Below are 18,248 nucleotides of genomic sequence, written 5' to 3'. Positions count from 1 at the left end.
ACCCCATCACCAAACAGGTTGCCTGGTGAAGAATGTATCGATCCTCGCAGCCGGCCTCTCGATCACCTCGTCAAGAATAGGCAACTTTGAAGCGGCTATGGGACATCACCAACCGATGCTGCAGAGTTTGTCCCTCACCGACACTTCTCGACGATGGCGAGCATCCAGAAAGCGGCCGGGGTGGCATGGAAAGATTCCTCGCCGTACATATTTCATGCCGGGAGGGGGGTGTAGAATGTGCGAAAGCGTCTTATACGCCGAGGAGCCGGTGTGATCCTGGACGCCGGCCTTTGACGTAGCCCATGCCCACAAAACTTTTGAGAATTTTGCAAAAAAAAAAAAAAAGAAAAAAAAAGTCAATATCTCTGTCCAATGCCGCTCTCTGCCAACCGCGATTGCAGGAGAAAAAGATAGGAACGAAGGGTCGAACACTCAAGAGCAGTCAGGCGGACGGAAGCAGGAACGTTGCAAAGCAGGGACTGCCGTCCCTTATCCGGTCCCTGTTGCGATCGCCGTGGGCTACCGAAGGCGGATTCTAGATAGGCGGAACACCAACAATGGCAACGGCCTTGAGGTGGATCAGGCATCACTAGCATCGACCGACCTCGACCGCAGCCCTCGCGTGCCCTCACACACAATGTACGAATCGTCTGGCACCACACCCGTTTTCTTTGACAGAAACCCTCCCGACAACCCAACATCCAGTGAGATGACCAAGGCGCTGTTGACCCGCCTCACTTCTCACTCGTCCCGCAGAAGTTTGTGTCACCAAACCACGTCTGTCTTGTCCCTATAATCGAATAGGGGCTACGGAACACTTATCAGGTGTCCCACCTCTTTGAATGCCACTCCTGCCAGTGATGTAAAACAACAACGTTGCGATGAATATCGGCAATCAGGCGGCCGCGCATTTTCAATCAGCTGCCTTTGAACACAGCACTCCTTGGCCAGTCCCGCCGTGCTCGCTCTCCGAAGACACCGGCACCCCGGGTGGGAGGCCTTCCAGGTTTGGAAGCCGGAGCCAATGACAAGCCGAGCGCAAACGGGCCTCGTCAGCGGTGAGCATCGAATGCTGTCTCGCTGGCCTTGCTTGCCCAGTCCGCCAATCCCAGAGCTTTGATAGCAACGGGGACGTCACGCAGGCGCTGTGGTTTTGTTTTTACCCTTGATGAATGTCTTGCAGACGGAGAGAATGGCTCTTCTGCACCTTGCCTTTTTCCTTCACAGTGTTGCGACGCTTCAGGGGCGAGAGGAGGTTAGCGCAAACGCAGCAACTTAGACACTTTCTGTTTCACATGGCATCGCAGCGCAGGCTGTTCCAGCAAATGCACAGGCCACAGGGCAATCACCGCCAAGAGCTGAGCTTGCCTGAGGTTGCTTTGAGGCAAACGACACACCAGGGAAGACGGGGTTAGAGTCGGTGGAGCACTCAGCTCTGAAGAGTTGTTTCTTTTTTTCCTCCGTCTCGACTTTCACATGCATCACAGCAGCCAGGTACGGTTGGACAGAGTGTGACAAAGTACAAAAAACCCGAGTGTCTGGGACCAGCTTCTCTCGAGCCACATGGTGGCGTAGCTGGCTGGAAAGATCTTCGTGATCTGGTTTGGTTCGTCTGATTGGCTGTTTTACCTCTTCGGAACATCCCGGCTCCTCGTGCTGTGGCGAGTGCATCCCTAGCATTAGCCATCCCGGGACTGTGGCACGCCCGGTGGAAACTGTGGATGGTGCCTGGGTGCTGACAAACGCACGGTCCAGCACTCTCTTCCGACTTCTTCTGCCGGCATCAGGCCGAGATGGAACTTCAAGACCCAATTCTTGCCCAACTTCCTTCCAACTTCTCTTCCTTTCTGTTAACGAATGCGACGATTTCGAGGCCTCGATTATTCCATTTCGCCTCAGAGGTAACCTGCCTACGTCAGAATTCCTTTTTCATTTGTCATCCGTCGGATATCGACACACCCCAGCCAGCACTCTTCATCTGTCGACCTCAGGCCTCAATATCCCACACTTTTCTCTGCTGCCCTGCCCTGTGGCTGAGGCAATCTACGTATCCCTATTGCATGGCAGTTGGCATAGTCGGCAAGTTTCAGCAGATGGCAAACTGAAGCGGTAGCTACAATGGAATTGAGTCACTGGTGAATCAGCTACAGGTCGAGTGTGCAGCTATCGTCGATGCTACGGTCACGGGGCCAACCACATGAGCTTTCGATATCCGCCCCCATATGTGAGGTATCGTCCACTTCAACGGCCATCCCACGCTCTAAACTCGCGGTCCCTCTCACGGCGATACACGACTGGGGCTCTTGCAACTGTTTTATCACTTTTCATTCAGCATCCCACGCTTTGGTCGTCCGTGGTTTACCCACTCCCGACTGCCTCGGGCCTCTCACATATCCTGCTCACTCACACGCCTCCCGTACGTCTTGGGCGAAGGGCCGATACTCCGCCCACACTTCCGACAGCCTCGGCGGTAAGCTGTATATCAGCTACCTTCACACTTGGAGCACGCCGGGCGAAGGCTATTCACTTAGCTCATCTGTTGTCAAGGTGAACGGGCATGGCAAGCTACACAAGCGCGTACACGAAAACCTGCGATCTGCAATCTGGCACTTTTATATCTTTTCTGTCGTGTTTCTGCGATCCGCGTTCGCCACTTTGGGCACTGTGTTGGACCGAAAGGGGCAGTGCCATATCGTTTTTGCGTTGTCTCTTCGCGATGCCACACCACTGGCTACGTCAAACCTTTCTCCTCTTTTTTCCGGACAAGCGGAGACGGAAGACTGGCAGTGGTGAGATCGGTCTTATTATCTGGGTAATATTACACACATGCTATGGGTCGTGGACAGGCGTGGTCACAGATGATCAGCACGGGGCATCATTTTGAGCGTTTTGTGGGAAGCACCGGGACCCCAGTGGGGAAGAAGGCTTTTGCAACCCAACGATGGGTGCCCGGATCTTGTTCCTGCAGCAGGGACGCCGTGGTTGAGAGCCTGTTTGTGGCTTTGCTCTTGTTTATTATTCATGAATCTGGACTGCTCGATGAACGCGAGTGCATCCCATTACATTACATCGTCTCGATTGATGGTCCTCTCAGGTCGCAGTGGATCGGGTTCCGGCATATTTTTCTGGCAGACTGAGACCAGTTGATCATGGGTTGATTCCCTCTGGTGCTGCCACTTTGCCCGGCAGGCAATGCTGCTGAGCCTTGGGCATAGTGCTTAGTGTCGGGTCAGTTGGGTTGAGAGATCAGACCTGGGGTGAGTCCAGGTCCTGGGCGACACACCAGCTCTTTGCTTTGTCGTCTTCACTGGCGTCACTTTTGATCTCGAAGAGTTTCGAGATCGACATCATGTGTCCCCAGAGTGTTTTGTGTAACAAGGTTGACTGTATTCTGGAAGGGCCCTACGGAAAAGCAGGGTCGGTTCCCACCTGATATGTTGGACACGAGTTGGGAATCAGAATGATCGTCAAGTGACGTTATTTCCCGGCAGCGGTTATCTGCTGTGTATCGTGCGTCGGCCATGTCAGTGGGCGTTTCTCGGTGGGAGGGGGGAGGGCGTGTGGGATATGGGCAGAGCCTCGTTGACTCGACTTTCTTGAGTCGAGTCGAGTCGAGTCACGGCTAGCCACACCCCTCTGCGTCCTTTCTCTCTTCCCTAAATGCAACGCTCTCGAGGTCGGGTTCGGAAAAGGCTTGATATGAGAGGCCAACTTGCGCAGACAGTGTTGTTCACTGTGGCATTTTTGGGTTGTGTACATTTGCTATCGTCACTGCATGTGTAACAGGTTTGATAGGTTTGCTTGATATGACAAGTCCAAGTTCTGGGGGGATATGGTGCTAGTCATAGGACCTATGCTTCCTTACTCTTCATTTGTCTCACGACGACGAAAGCAAAGGACGAGGCTTCCTGTCACACAGACGTCCGCGGCACGAAGGAGGTAAGCAAACGTTGAATTAAGCTTCTTCATAGGCTGATCTGATGTCTGTTTCTTCCTCACACATGCGGTAATTGATGAGTCTTGTGGGCATGGGGTCGCCAAGCGCCGAGGGGTGTAGGTACCCCTGTTTCACGGCGTCAAGGACGGGCATAGTGTACAGAGCTTGCGTCATGTCTTTTTTTCGGAGGGGAAATTCTCGCTTGTTTTGAGGCTCATCCTTCTTGTTATCTTATATTCTTCACTCATCTCGGACGCCTTTTTGGCGGAAGGGTGTTTGGGCCAATTATATGTGGCTTGGGGGAGATGTGAGTCACCGTACCACACCTTGGTTGATGGTTGGTGTTTATTGGATGATGGGGGTTGATAGGTCTGTGAGGCGGCCCTTGCTAGGCAGCAGGCGGTTGAGGGACATAAAAGTCAAAAGTTGATTCCTGTGGTTGTTGTTGGAGAAGAAGCTGGAGGTAGGTCGTGTAAGTGGCGGTTGGTAATCACGGTGCATTGCATAGAACTGCCGGCCAAGCACGCACGTCTTCCGGAGCCTCATGGGAGATCTTGGATATAGAGGTATTAACGTGTGAACAAGGTCAAGGGGTTGATGCAGCATCGGGATTTTTTTCTTCTTGGATGTCTCGGACATGGGTGGGGAGTGATGAGGCTTATTTCTTGTGATACTATCGCAGTGCTATGCTTTTTGGGTGTCTTTGGTTTGGGGTAGTTATTGCCTAGAAGCTAATTATCTGGTCGAGCAACTCGCCCGCAACCCTTCATTTTGCCGTGATGTTCTCGAGAAGGATTGGTGAGAGTTGACGAGGAAGGTGATAGGGGTTACACCAGGTAATCGGCCCATGTGTTGTTCATCGGGACGATGTTTAGGAGTGAGACAGGCGATAAGATGATGCACGTTGTTATGGTTAAGAGGTAGCTTCTTCGCCAGGATAATTTGTATTTGAGACATCATGGAGTAGATGTAGTAATCTTTTGTCCAAGGTAGACTGAGGATCGTTTGAGCATGTCATGCTTGCCCCATGGTCAAATCTGCGAGCGGACAGCGAGGGTAATCCCATATAACGGCATGGAAAAAAAGAGTGAAGTCAATTTTGACAGGGTATCGTTGAAACCTGGAAAAAGCAGCCGAAAACAAAAGGAAAAGTGAAAAGCCCCTCCAAAAGAAAAACCGTCCATCATGATGACAACCAACTTGTCCCGTCTCCTCACCTCCTTTCCCAGCAGCCATCTCCCCTTTACTTCCAAACACTCTCACTCCCCACACCCTCCGCCTTGCCCTTCTGGTACGTCTCACTGAGCGCGTCATATAACCCCTTTAGCCTCTTGACCTCCCCCCTGAAGTACTCCCTCTCCTTCTCATCCTCCACCTCCTCGATCAGCTCCCCTAGACTCTTGCTCTTGAAGAACTTGTTGTTCTTGTTATACAACCCCCGCCTCTTAAACTCACCCTCCCCCTCATTTTCTCCCCTTACTTTGAACACCTCCTCCAGAATGTCAATGTCATACGGGATATTGAACGCGTCTCTTGAGTCCTCGTAGGTGAACAAATAGTAGAACTCATTGAACCCAGCCCAGGTGATTCCAGACAGACAGAGGGAGCAGGGCTCGTGTGTGGCGAAAAAGATGCAGGAAGAAGGGGAGGGGCGAGAAGAGGGGGGGATGGTGGTGAAGAATTGCTGGATGCAGTTTATTTCGCCGTGGAGGAGGGGGGAGAGGGCTTCGTTGTTTGTGGCTGCTGTTATGGGGGACAGGGTGTCGCGGGAGAGGATGGAGGCGCCGAAGAGTTTTGAGCCGGAGGAGACGCCGGTGGTGGTGAGGGGGATTATGGTGGACTCGGTGAGCGTGAGGAGGGTGGTGAGGAGAGTTGAGGGGGGGTGCGGGTTGAGGGGGGTGTTGGCGTTGGTGGACATGGTGGTGGTGATGATGTTGTTGTGGTTGGATGTTATGGTGTTGGGTGATGATGTGATCTGTTGTAGAGCACCGGTGTCCTTTTATCAATCGCCGTGTTGGGCTCTCCGGGGCCGGTGACGGCGACGGCCGAGGGCGCGCCAAGCATTCTCGGCGGCTCCCGGAGGGGTCCGGGGCGGGGATCGGAGGTGCCTATCGGCGGTGGCAGGACTATTGATAATTTGCATGTTTGATGGAAATTGAGCTAATGCAGAATTATTTCGGTGGAGAAATGCTTTCCAGCAAGGATGATGCTATTGAAACAAAATGTTGTGCAGTGGATGACAAGCTCGGGGACCCCTAACCCAGCGCCCTTCTGTTCAACCCCACATGCTCTGTCCAGCCACAGACCTCAAATCTGGCAAGCTTCAACATCCCATGCGTAATTTTCCTCTTCAATCATGACTTTCCCGTCGTCACTACCGCGATAACCACTCCACTTCTTTTGGTCCTTTTCTCGCAATGGCTGACACGGTGTTAGCACCTGGTTCACGTTCGGCGTTCGTCCATGGCACTCACCCAGAGTCTACTGTACTTGATGTAGACGCCACCAAAGAACAACACTTTCTTCTCGCCTTCCTGGAAATACTTCGTCAATGAGCGGCTCTGGAGCTTCAATGAGGGTGTCCTACCTCAGCCTGTGGCTTATGCCACTCCGTAGCAGTCTCACCAACATAAAACTCAGTCGAAGCATCAATCTTCGCAACATTATCAATCTCAGCTGAGGCCCCAATGACAACCGATGTGCCCTTGGTGGTCCAAGTGGTGATCCGGATATCCCTCGCCGCTATGGTCGATGTGATAACATAAAAACCGCCGTTCTTCTTGATGTCAGGGAACCTCCTCAGGAGATCCTTGGCATTCTTATTCGCCCATGTGCTGAAGGGGTCTTTGACCCCAAACGATCTCTTCTCGACCGGATCATTGCACAGGAGAACCGCCCCAAACTCCCCCTTAAGCTCATATCTGTAGGCAGAGGAGAAGGTGGCAGGAATGTTGGCTTGAGTTGCGGCAGATGTTGAGATCGCAACCCTGCTGACGGTTTCCGTTATCCTGGGACCCCATTTGGAGCTTTCTCGCCGCTTTTCCCACGTTCGTCCTACGAAGGGGCTTAGGCCAAAGGCTTTGAGTTCTTGCGGCTTGGTCACGTCGACGATTCTCTGCCAGTCGCCCCTGTCGTCGATGAAGCCGCAGACACCGGGGTAGGCGTCGATATCGGAGGCTGGGTTGAGCAAGGCATGGCCGAAGCCAGACTTTCGCATCCCATAGGCGTAGTCCTCGAACTGGAAGGATTCTGCTTTTATGGTCATGGTTGAGGTGATGTCCGCCGCTTGACTGTGGTGAGGTAAAGGTGCATGAGGTGAAAGTATCTGTCATTGGGCTGCATGGAAACCTTGGAAGTGACGTTAAGGATACTTGAGGGGCTTTTGGGACCAATGGATAACAGGCGCAGATGTTTGAACCACACAGGGAACAGACCCCTCGATTGGGCTCCGTGCCCAGCAACGGAGCAGCCCAACCTTGGAACACCATGTCGCCCAATTTGCGGCCGGCATTCTGCTTCTCTACACTCCACAACACAGTGTATGATGGGTCAACAACAGTATCAGAATGTCTTGGGGCTGTTCCTCGCCTGGGAAGAAGATGGAGGAGAGCATGCATCTACGGGGGAGAACCCGTTTCACACGCAACTGGAGGAGTTTGTCCACACTCTTCAGCTGGGATACAACTATGACATTGAGCAGTGGCTCATTCCGTCAGAAAAATATCCTCGTGCCTTGGACAAGAAACTCAACGAGACTGTCGAGCGGATCAATGAATGCAGTAACAAGGAGGAGGGCGCATTGGACCTGCTCATCATCTACTACGGTGGTCATGCGGTGGCCAACCCCTACGAACCCGATAATGACCTGTTATTAGTTCCGTAAGTCTCCCGAACTTCTTTCTCGAACGAGCTAGCTGCCTTCGCTAACTTGACGACAAGATGCCCAAAAAGCAAGGACGTATCCGTTTCTTGGGCGACGGACGTTTTATCAAGAATCCAATATGTAGAGGGTGCTGATATCCTGATTCTCTTGGACTGCTGCTACGCGCAGAGAGGCCAACATGCGATAGATCACATGCATCGGCCACCGCCGAGACCAATGGTCACTCTCGCGGCTGTTGACATTGATGGCAAGGCTATCCAAGATGGGGACTATACGTTCACTCAAAACCTATGCGCACAACTTGAGGAGTTTGGAAACAATACGGAGACTTTCAGTATCAGCCAGTTTCATCGAGCCCTTCGACGAAGGACCGCTAGTTGGAGACGACGTCAACCCGACGGCAAGATTCCAGATCCTCTGATGTCCTCCAACACAACTCATGAGTTTGGGTTGCTGGGACCGCTTGAGCCGCAAGTAGACCCGGCTGAGACGTCGACCGTGGGAAGAGCTATATCCGCCAAACCAGCTGGGCATGCCAAAGAGGAACGGTGCCCCGTAATCGCAGAGAGGTGTTCATCTGCCCTTGCCGCCTCTCAGCTCAAACCTTCAAGTCCTCGAGCCATCAGCGCGGGAACCCATTCACCAGCTTCTCTCAAGAATTCATCGTGGGAGGACAATATCAGTTTCTGCATAGAATTCCATGATGTGGATGAGGCACGCCCTCCTAGTGCGCCCTCTTCAGTTCTCAGCTCCCGTTCCCTTTCGCCAGCCTATTCAACAACCTCTCAAAACGGGCGTCTACGAACCGGAAGTCCTGATACTCGCCCTTGGGTTCCTAGCATCGTCGATATGCCCGCAACCTCACCCCACGACAACCTCAACATCTATGTCAGTCCACCTGACGTGGAAGCAGTTATGCCCACCGCTCCGATGAGTTGTTCCCCTGCTGCTTCATCGAGCTCCTCACAAGAGTCAATTCTGCCGCCAAGAAACAAGAGAGATCACCAAAAGTGTTATGATGTGCGACTGTCACCTTCTGCTCCGTATGAGCGTCCCAGGATAACCCCACGGGGAAGCAAAGAAAGGACAGACAACATGCCATACCCTCGACATTCGCAGACAGTCATGCCAATGTTGCAAAATCGAAGGTCACAAACATTTGACAATGCTGATTTTGGCCGGGCAAGGGATGGCTATGGAGGTCCGCGTTGGCAGGCGCAGGCTGACTCTGACTCCGAGGATGAATTTTGGCCCCCGGTACACTCGGGACCTCGTCATCAGTTGTATGGTGGTTATCGGCGGTGAAAGGGGAGGTTGACAGTTCAGAGGTAGCGTGATTGTTGGTTTGTTATGACTCCGTAGGATCCGTGTTGCGGACAGTGACTGAGCACAACGGAGGAATGTTTCTGACAGATGTCTTGATGTATTTAAGCTGGAACAATATCTGGTTTCTTCATACTTTTAGATGAACAAGACAATATAGATACACGTATTGAACACCATTCTTCCAAGCTACCTCCATCGACACACTCTCTAGCTGTAAACCACCATCCAAAACCACCTTGATCCCCACAGCAACCCCCAGACTCTTCCCAGATCCCCACAAACACCCCTTCGTAACACCAATGACCTCAGCACTTGTATAACACTCGACCTATCGGGACCAATATCCCTAGGTCTTTCCTTCCCTACCACCCACGAGAGGTGGGGGATGGGTGTGTGATTGTCATCACAGGTCTTGTTGCATGAAAAGAAAAAATACTACACAAAGTTATCTCCCAGAGTGAAAAGCCTCAGACCTCAGACTTTGATGCTTGACCTGTGAGAAAAGAAACAACAGGTCACCCTCCCGTGAGAGAAAGAAAAAAATGGATAAAGACCTCAGACTTGGAATACTCGATCTGTGGAAGAAAACAAGACAAGTCTCACTCCCGCGTGAGAAAAAACAAAACAATGTGGGGGTGATTATCATCATTGGTCTCTGATAGTATCGGTGTCAAAAGGAGAAAAACGTTGTGAAAGCCTAGAGAAGGACAAGAGGGAAGGGTAGTGTAGACAAGAAAATGTGAAAAAGAAGGAAGGGTAAGGACAGCAGAAATGAAGGAAAAAAAAGACAAATAAAGGTAGAAGCAAAAGTGTGGTTGTTTGACGAAGCCCTCTCCAAACGTGAGCAACGACCAGGCGAAAATGACGACCTCAAACTGTGTGTGGCACTAGACCTTCGAGAAAACAAACAGGTCTCTCTCCCGCGAGAGACGAAACGACGGGAGGGATGTGTGTGCATATGTCATCATCGGTCTGTGAAACTCTTCGTGTTTGGGTGAAAATGGCTGCGCTAAGACGCATGAAAGAGGTGTGGTGTTGTAAGATAAAACGGGGAACGGGAAAGAGAAAAGTAAAGACGACAGAGAAGGGTAAGAAGAGCAGAGAAATGCGAACAGGGGAGGAAAAGGATAAAAGCAAAGAGAAAAGAGGTGAAGAACGATTGAAACAAGGCAACGAAGGGTAGGGAAGAAAAAGTAGGAAAGGAAACAAAAGCGGACATGAGAAATAAAAATGGTCCTGATATCCACCACCAACCCCACGTGTATTCTTCAAATCCGTACGCCCTGTATGTCGGGCAACTGCGCAAGACCTCAGACTAGGAAACCAAGCCCTGTATAGGTCTGCCATTGTCATCGGTGCCATATCTCACAGTCGAACGTCACTGACAAAAGCCAGTCTGAGAAAAAGACGAAGAATTGTACTTGCCTAGAGAAAAAAACAAGCAGGCAGCCAAAGTGATCCCCCAGGGCCCACAGAGAAAAGTGAAAAACCTCAGAGTCTCGGCGAGACACTTTCATCATTGGTCTTGTTGAGCGTCGGTGTTGAGCTTCGGTAGTTCATGGAAAAATATAACGTAAGAAAAGCAGCCTGGAACAGGCATAAAAAAACTAAGAGGGGAGAGTAGGTGAGAAAAGAAAGAGCCTCAGATGTCTAGCCATGGCTGACAAACTCATCATGGGCTACATGATGAAAATGCAGGAACTGAAGAGAAAAATGAGGGAAAATCTGGAAAGAAAACAAGAAAAGAAAACAGAATAAAAGCGGGAATAAAAACTGAAAAGAAAGAGAGAAAAATGAAGGAAACAAAAGGTAAGAAAAGATAAAAAAAAAAAAAAAAAACAGGCCAAAACAGAAGGAAAAGCGAAAAGAAAACAAAAGAAAAAAAGAAACGGAGCCTCAGATGTCCCAACCGTTTGGCCGACATATTCAACACAGGCAGCAGTGAAGGAAACGCAAAACCGCAGGGGCAGAAAAGGGAAATAGAAAAGAAAATAAGAAGCAAGATAGAAAAGAAAGGCCAAAAAGAAGCGGAAAAAAACAGAATGAAAAGAAAAAAAAAGGAAGTAAGCCTCAGAAGTCTGTCAGCCTCTTGACTAACATATCCGTCACAGGCCAAACAAGGGGAAAGGCAAAAACAGGAGGTGTGTGAAAGGAAAAGACAAGAGAAGAAAAACGGTTGGAAAAGACAGGAAAAAAGGCTGAAAAGGAGAGGAAAGAAAACAAAAGAAGTAGAAAGAAAAGATGGTCTCAGAAGTCTAGTCAGTGGCAGACATTCTCATCATCGACCAGAGAAAAGAAAGACTGAAAAACGGCAGGGGAATAAAAGGAATCACCCCAGCAACATTCATCGCCAAATCCAGATGCAGAAGACTGAGAAGAGAGACTCATCTGCTCCAGGAGAAGCCCTCAGGATAGACAGATTGTTGCGTTTGCAGAGCAGAATGTCGTGTCATCATTGGGCCAGAAGGCAGGTAAAGGAACACCCCGAACAACACCCCGACTGACAACACCAACTGAATAGGGGCAGATAGAGTGAAACCCCAACCGACAACACCAACTGCAAACAGGGGCCCGAATGAAAAGAAACATCCCAACAACAACCGACAAAAAAGAAGAAACACCAAGCCCAACTAGCAACAACGACGGGGAAATAGAGAAAGAAAAGCAACACCCCAACAACTCTCGGGGAAAGGGGGAATAGAAAGAAAAAGAAAACCCCCCCAACAAACTTTGACAGGCGCGAGACAGACCTCGGAAAGCCAGCCGACATTGTCAAGCAAGTGATTTCGTCCTCAGTCTTAACCTCCGCGCTAGTGATAGCCCCGAGACGCAAAGCACCATGCATGTGGCGATCTTGATGGTGTTGTCCACCCATTGACCACCAGCCAACAGACGAGAATCCATCCGGGGTGAAGATCTTCCAACCCGTCTGATACACACTGTACTGCGCTCGCAAGGTCGAGGGAAAACCGAGTTTCGAAATGATATCCGAGTTCAACGCTCCCTCAAGCGAACCAGAGAGTGCTCCGGCGAACGAACCTGATGATGCCCCCGAGCGCGTGCCTGATTGCCACCCAGTTAGGCTCCTTGATCGCGTCTCAGTATGAGAACACATCAAGCCTTTCCACGCACACAGTCGTTTCCTCGCGCCGGCAAAGCGCTACAGAACGATGGGTAAAAATCTGCCCTCAGCACGTGCAACAGTACTCCCCCGCGTCTGCAAAGGAGCTTGCCCACCTCATCATTATGAGGGCAGAAAGAAATGGAAATGTGGGCTCCAGGGACCCAGGAGGATGACCTACGCGGGGCGAAGCGAGCCCGACAACGAACCCACGTCCTCAGCCACCCCCCCTCAAAGAAAACAACTCCGAAAACGTGGTACAGTAACCCGAGTTGCGGCCAGGAAGGGGAAGCCCACGCGTCGGGTGTACCGTCCTGGCTTCCCCTTGGCCCTCAGAAACAGGGCTATCAATGCCGTGCCAAGAGTAAAGACAGGGGTCCTGTTGTGCCATCATTGGGCCGGTGGGTGGTGATGGTGATGGTGATGGTGATGGTTGGGAAGGGGATGGGGGAAGAGAGGCAACGCTGGCTACCGGTGGTGAGAAAAAGGGTGGCAACATGAAGGGAATGAAGAAAAGACAGGAAAAGTGTGATCGAGGAAGGATGGACGGGAAAGGAAGGCTCGGTGGCAGCGATGTCAAAGAGCCGGCTGTGTGGTTGGAAGCACAATGCTCAGGGGCTTGGCAGCAAAGACAGCTCGCTGAGCAAGAGCTGCGTCAACTGCCGAAAAGCCATGGCCGCACAAGCAGCTGGTCTTGAACCTTAGGGAAGATGAATCAAGGAGGATAAACGAAGCTGGGTAAACGAATGAAGACGAACAGAGGAGGAGTGTCGAGAGGACAACAGGAGAGTGTTGCAAAGCTGAAGAGGAGATGTTGTGAAATTGTGACCCTGATAGTGCAAAACCAGACAAGTCAGCAAATGAAAAGCAACGTGGTGAAGTGAAAGAGATGACATACCAATTGCAATAGAGTAGGCAGTCGATGACCTAGTCGTTTCTGCAGTTAACCGGAAATAATGTCAGTAATGTGGACAGAATACTCCAGAAGGAAAGGTTGATGTGGATCGTAAAGGCCAAATCAGATCTGTGCTCTGTAGTCCCATTTTTAACGATATTCGAGTCGAATCAATTCGTTGTGTCATCATACCCATTGGGCTGGGGAAGAAGTGGAATAGAAGGAATGAACATACCAATAGCAGCCGAACGGGCTTGATTGAAAGAAGGTTGATGGTAAGTGAAGCAGCCGAGGGGCATGCCGTGGTGAGGTATCAAACCAGTGTCCAGGTTGCTGCGGCAGTTCGAAGATGAGGTGGGCTCTTGGCTGTGAATAGACTGACGACCTTGAAGAGAACAAATGGTTAGCACATTATACCATAAAAATGCAGAGGTATAAAAGGCAAGGAATGAGGAAAGGCAAATTAGATTAATGCCAAGAGGTGGCTTTCATTATCATTCAAGCACAGCATTGTCATCATGCGTAATTGGAGTGGGATGAGGTGTCAAATGAAGAGTGTACATACCGCTTGTGAACATGGCCAGTGGCCTAGAATCAGCAAAAAGAAGAAGTTGAACTGTGAAGCCCTGGAAACACCGTTGACGACAGGAGGTTGGGGCCGAGAACATGTCGGGTTGATCAAGCTGGCATATGCCTTGATGGACCTGATATGCACATGAAGTCAGCGACCGCAAGGAATCCCGGAAAATATAAGTGTCAATGGAAAAGTACCTCTCAGATCGACGAGTCAAGCATCTTCTTTCTTTTTTTCATAAGTGGCATCAAAAAATAGAAGAAGGATCATCATGCGGGTTGTGTGCTTGGGAGATGTCAAGACGTACCAAGAAGAGGCTCCAGTCCGCTGGAAGGAAGATGGTAGACCGGCTTGATCTAGTCATCGAATGTCAATAGTTAGCGATGTCCGCGAATCTGAAGTGGATCAAGAGAAACAAGAGAAGGATATGAGGGCAGTGTCAGAACAACAACACGTTGATTCTCATTGGAAATCAAGTAATCGAGCTTGGGTATAATCATGGAAGCCTGGATGAGAATGGGGGGGAAATGACGAGGGGAATACGTACCAGTCAAATAGGTGACCCAGAGCGCAACGGCTGATATGGGCAAAATGCGCTGTCGGACTCGAGTAGATGACTAGAGGTAGATAATGGTGATTGGTGAAGAAGACGAAGAAGAAGACGAAGAAGAAGACGAAGAAGAAGACGAAGAAGAAGACGAAGAAGAAGACGAAAAAGAAGACAAAGAAGAGGACAAAGAAGAAGAAGAAGAAGAAGGCGAAAAAGAGAAAGGGGAAAACTAAGAATAGGTAGATGAAAAAGAGGAACAAAAGGAAGAAGCCCGAGCATAAGTAGATCGGCTTGGTGGAATAAGCTTGAGGAGGAAGATAGAAAAAGACGAAAGTGGAAGAGATGAAGAAGACGAAGGTAAAGAAGAATAGAGGCAGAAGAAGTAAAGAAGACGAGTGTTGTGAGGTTGAGGGAATCAAAAGGTAGAAGCAGGAAAAGATGAGAAGGCTGAGGGCAACGGTCAGAAGAGGTAGAAGAAGAGAATAGTGCGGGGTAATGTGTGAAATAATATTGACAGTGTGTGGTTTGTGCGCGACTCGAAGGGGAAGAGTGCAAGGAACGATGCCATAGAACAGCATCGAAGTCAGTCGCCTGAGCCTTCAAAGTGCGTCATCAGGGTAAGAACGCGCCAGAACGCGTCAAACTGGTCCCTGAAGCACATCCGACTCGAAGGTTCGACCTGTGAGGAAAGTATTGGAGGGCGTGCGTCGACTGCTTGGTAACCCAAGATGAAGAAGAGGGTTGATTTGCGGCTACTGAGTCGACCTGAAGGACTTTGAAGTCGAGTAGATGTGAGGATTTGATAGAGCAGAGTATATCGGTGGTCGATAGAGTGACAGTAGTAGTAATAGATGATGGGAAGGATGAGAAGATAGGTAATGCTATGGAAAAAGAAAGGGCAGAGAGGAGAAGAAATGGCAGAGAGAGAGAAGTGCGAGGGCAGAGATGATATGAAAGTTGTGATTGTGGGAGAAAGACTGACAGGCTGGTCGGTGACGAGTACAGCACACCTTGATGGCTACTTGGGCGGTGAAAATTGGCGAGATGCCACAGGACATCCTAAGAGACTTCTAGGTTGATGGGGAGATTGAGGGTTCCCTTCGAATGATAGGAGTCGAGTAAGCAGCTCATCGGCTCCCTGACGATGAGTGAAGCCTGGTAACGAAGCTGGAGCTGAAGAAAGTCGGAATATCAAGAGATAACGAGGGTGATGATGAGAAGAAGTCAACGAGGGCAAGGTGGTGGAGGACATGAGAGTTGCTCTGAACAAGCAGTCGTTAATACAGTGCGGATAAACAAAAGGGGGCGCTCGGGCCATGTCAACAATCATCACCTTTGGGCAAGGAAGGGGCAATTGATATTGATGGTGAAGTCGCTGCAACTGGCGTTGTTGAGGCCCTATGTCGTCATCAAATTAAAAATTGTTTATCCACACTCTAAGATATTCCTATGGTGATCTTGTCTGTTGCGTTATTATCAAGAGCCGGGGACCTACATATGGTGAATGCTTCAATGTGCAAGTTTTGATACTTACAGTGTGTCCGTCTGATGAATATCAATACCCGGCATCTTAAAGCTGGCCAGGACTGAACTGCATGCTGAACTACAGACCACAGCACGTCGCAGACGGTAGACAACACCACAGAACTACCATATTTACCGGAAACCACGTCACATATCATTACTTCAGAGATTACCCTGCAAACATGCATTGACACTCTGGATTAGAAGTCCACACAGACAACCATTCAGTTGTAGGACAACGCCTGCGGATCACCACGGGGAGTAGCAGGTGTTTTGAAAGGAAAAGTTGATAAAGGAACCACTGCGTACCCCTTCCCCCTGAAGTCAGAGTTCCCGGTGACGGACAGCTCGGCGTTTGCCCTGAATCGGCCGGGGAACCAACCGGCCGAAAGTAAACAAAGACCGGAGCCTTTGAGCACTGACCGGACCGGAGACCGGACGTTGACATTGAACACAGAAGTGATCCAACCCCGGCTCCATCAGAACATGGTGGATGCCGGTTATTTTACACAAAAAATAACCGCATGCTACCTGTGATCCACCGGGGCAGCCCGCCAATGCCAAGACCTACAGGCGAAGAGGGGGCCGGGAATGGATTTCGTCACCCAAGAAATGCATTCTCATTCACCTGCAATCCCGATATTGAAAGCTGTTCACGCGCATCTCAACATCATCCATCTTGCAGAAGTTCCTGCACGTTCTCTTGCGCCATGCTGCAGAATGCAGACATACTGGGGGCAGGCAGTGGGGGGCCAAGGTGAGCAGCCACACTCCGACGGGGAGCCAGTCCTGCCCACCACCATCCTACCTGGGCTTGAACTCCTCAACTCAGCTGCCAAACAATCCCAGTGCGGGGGTGTGATGAATATTTCATCTATTCCATCCTCGGGAGCCGCTTACCTTGCCTTCCTTTTTCTATGGGTGTGGTGGTGTGGGCGCACAGCAGCCATCCCACATCGACAAGGACCCTGGGCGGGTAAGCCAATATTTCAACGTGTCTTTTTCCCCCTTCACGATCTCTCCCATCTCGTCAGAACAACACCTCTTGATTTTCTAGCAAAACAATAATAACAGAACAAACTTCACAAATCACAGGCCAAAAAGCGGTGACAGGCGCAAAAGAAATCCCCACTCAGGCTTCACCGCATACCCACTTGGTAGGCCACAACTGGGTCCAACTGGAACCACTACAGAGACCACACCTCAGCACTGCATCTGGCGCTTGTCCAGGATTAGCTGGCCTGGGTGGGCCAACCCCTCCCATTTTCTTGCCAGTCACCTCACTTTTGACCATCGTGAGCGCCACTTTCACGAGGGGTTTGTCTCTCTCATTATCATTTTCCTTTTGGGCTGGATGTGCGAAGACGCGAACCCGCTGGTCGGACAGTTGCACATTTTCTTTGGAGCGGGAGAAGGGCAGAAGGACACACACGACGGTATCCATCTGGTCCCATCTACGGCAGTTGAAAGGATTTTCAAAGGACGACATCAACCACACCGCCCCGGACGCTGCTGCTGCATACAATACATCATTCAAGACCACAGCCATACCATGCCCCGCAACAAAGGTGACATTCTGGTATCTAAGCGCTAGGACAAGAGGAATTCCCCGAGAACCCAACTTCTTTTGTATAGACAAAAACCAGGTATGTCTCACCCCTCTGCCCTGTATTTACTTGACCATTTTCAAACAAATCTCTTACATCCTTTTAGAGACATAGTTTTTTTCCTGAAAGCAAGGACAAAAGCAGACACGCGATGCCCAACCTCTCACCCCCCAACACCCTCCCCCTCGCTCAGCTCCTCACCACCTTCCTCTCCTCCCTCACCGACCTCTACCACATGTTCCTTGCCTCCCTCCAAAAGCGCTTCAATCCCCACGCCGCCCTCGCCGGAGATGAGGATCATCTCCTAAACGGCATCTGGTTCTTTCTTTTGTTATTGGAGGCCCTGATCGTGCTCGGGGTGCTGTTGCAGGCTGTCGTAAGAGGATTGAAGTGGAGGATCAAAAGGAGGAGGGCGATGGTGATGAGCCGGCCGGGGAGTTCATATCAGTGGGAGGGGCGGGGTGGTAGTGGGCAGGGGTGGATGGTGCCGTCTACGCCGTCGAGGGAGAAGGGTTTTGTGAGGAGGGATAGTAATGCTAGGTGGGAGCAGGATGGGTGGTGGCAAGAGGGGGGAGGGCACGGGCTTGAGAGGGATTATGGTGTTGGCGGGCACGACAAGGGGTATTGAGGGATGGGAAGTGGATGACGAAGTTATGAGTGATGGACATTTGATACCACTATGATGGAATGTGACTTTGGGGGGCAAGCATTGTGGCGTTTTGGGCGGGCAAAGATTTGATGCATTTTAGCGGCGCTTCTGGGATTGTTTTTAGAAAAAGCTTTGCATAGCTAGCACTTTGATTTTAGAATCAATATCGGTTCAAATTCAGG

The 18,248-nt window shown here is 50.5% G+C and overlaps 4 protein-coding genes across 4 annotated transcripts; 2 read left to right on the top strand and 2 right to left on the bottom strand.

Annotated features, from left to right (window-relative positions):
* Positions 1-5,180: 5,180 nt before the first annotated feature.
* QC761_403400 (uncharacterized protein) lies at positions 5,181-5,855 on the bottom strand (the record flags this gene model as incomplete). The annotated part of the gene is made up of 1 exon (XM_062878621.1): positions 5,181-5,855. One exon carries the CDS (start codon positions 5,853-5,855, stop codon positions 5,181-5,183), a length of 675 nt encoding a protein of 224 aa, XP_062732216.1.
* On the top strand, positions 5,848-9,326 carry QC761_403410 (uncharacterized protein). The gene is made up of 2 exons (XM_062878623.1): positions 5,848-7,816; positions 7,877-9,326. The coding sequence occupies exons 1-2, from the start codon at positions 7,278-7,280 to the stop codon at positions 9,123-9,125; spliced, it is 1,788 nt and encodes a 595-aa protein (XP_062732214.1). The 5' UTR covers positions 5,848-7,277; the 3' UTR covers positions 9,126-9,326.
* On the bottom strand, positions 6,245-7,298 carry QC761_403405 (uncharacterized protein; the record flags this gene model as incomplete). Its single annotated transcript, XM_062878622.1, has 3 exons — positions 6,525-7,298; positions 6,412-6,480; positions 6,245-6,358 (listed from the first exon to the last, which is right to left on the bottom strand). Exons 1-3 carry the CDS (start codon positions 7,200-7,202, stop codon positions 6,245-6,247), a joined length of 861 nt encoding a protein of 286 aa, XP_062732215.1. The 5' UTR covers positions 7,203-7,298.
* Positions 9,327-16,437: 7,111 nt separating the features above from the next.
* QC761_403418 (uncharacterized protein) lies at positions 16,438-18,045 on the top strand (the record flags this gene model as incomplete). The annotated part of the gene is given in 4 exon segments (XM_062878624.1): positions 16,438-16,786; positions 16,906-17,456; positions 17,524-17,793; positions 17,809-18,045. 4 exon segments carry the CDS (start codon positions 16,531-16,533, stop codon positions 18,043-18,045), a joined length of 1,314 nt encoding a protein of 437 aa, XP_062732213.1. The 5' UTR covers positions 16,438-16,530.
* Positions 18,046-18,248: the final 203 nt, after the last annotated feature.

The sequence above is a fragment of the Podospora bellae-mahoneyi genome, chromosome 4 (genome assembly GCF_035222275.1).
Source record: "Podospora bellae-mahoneyi strain CBS 112042 chromosome 4, whole genome shotgun sequence".
Lineage (NCBI taxonomy): Eukaryota > Fungi > Ascomycota > Sordariomycetes > Sordariales > Podosporaceae > Podospora > Podospora bellae-mahoneyi.
This window is presented reverse-complemented; position numbering and strand designations above follow the sequence as displayed.

What these genes read in the sequence shown, in the direction of transcription:
- QC761_403410 (XM_062878623.1), top strand. Translation starts at nt 7,278, where the DNA reads ATGGAAACCTTGGAAGTGACGTTAAGGATACTTGAGGGGCTTTTGGGA. An exon ending in AATGACCTGTTATTAGTTCC is followed by an intron (nt 7,817 to 7,876) that starts GTAAGTCTCCCG and finishes CTTGACGACAAG; the next exon opens with ATGCCCAAAAAGCAAGGACG.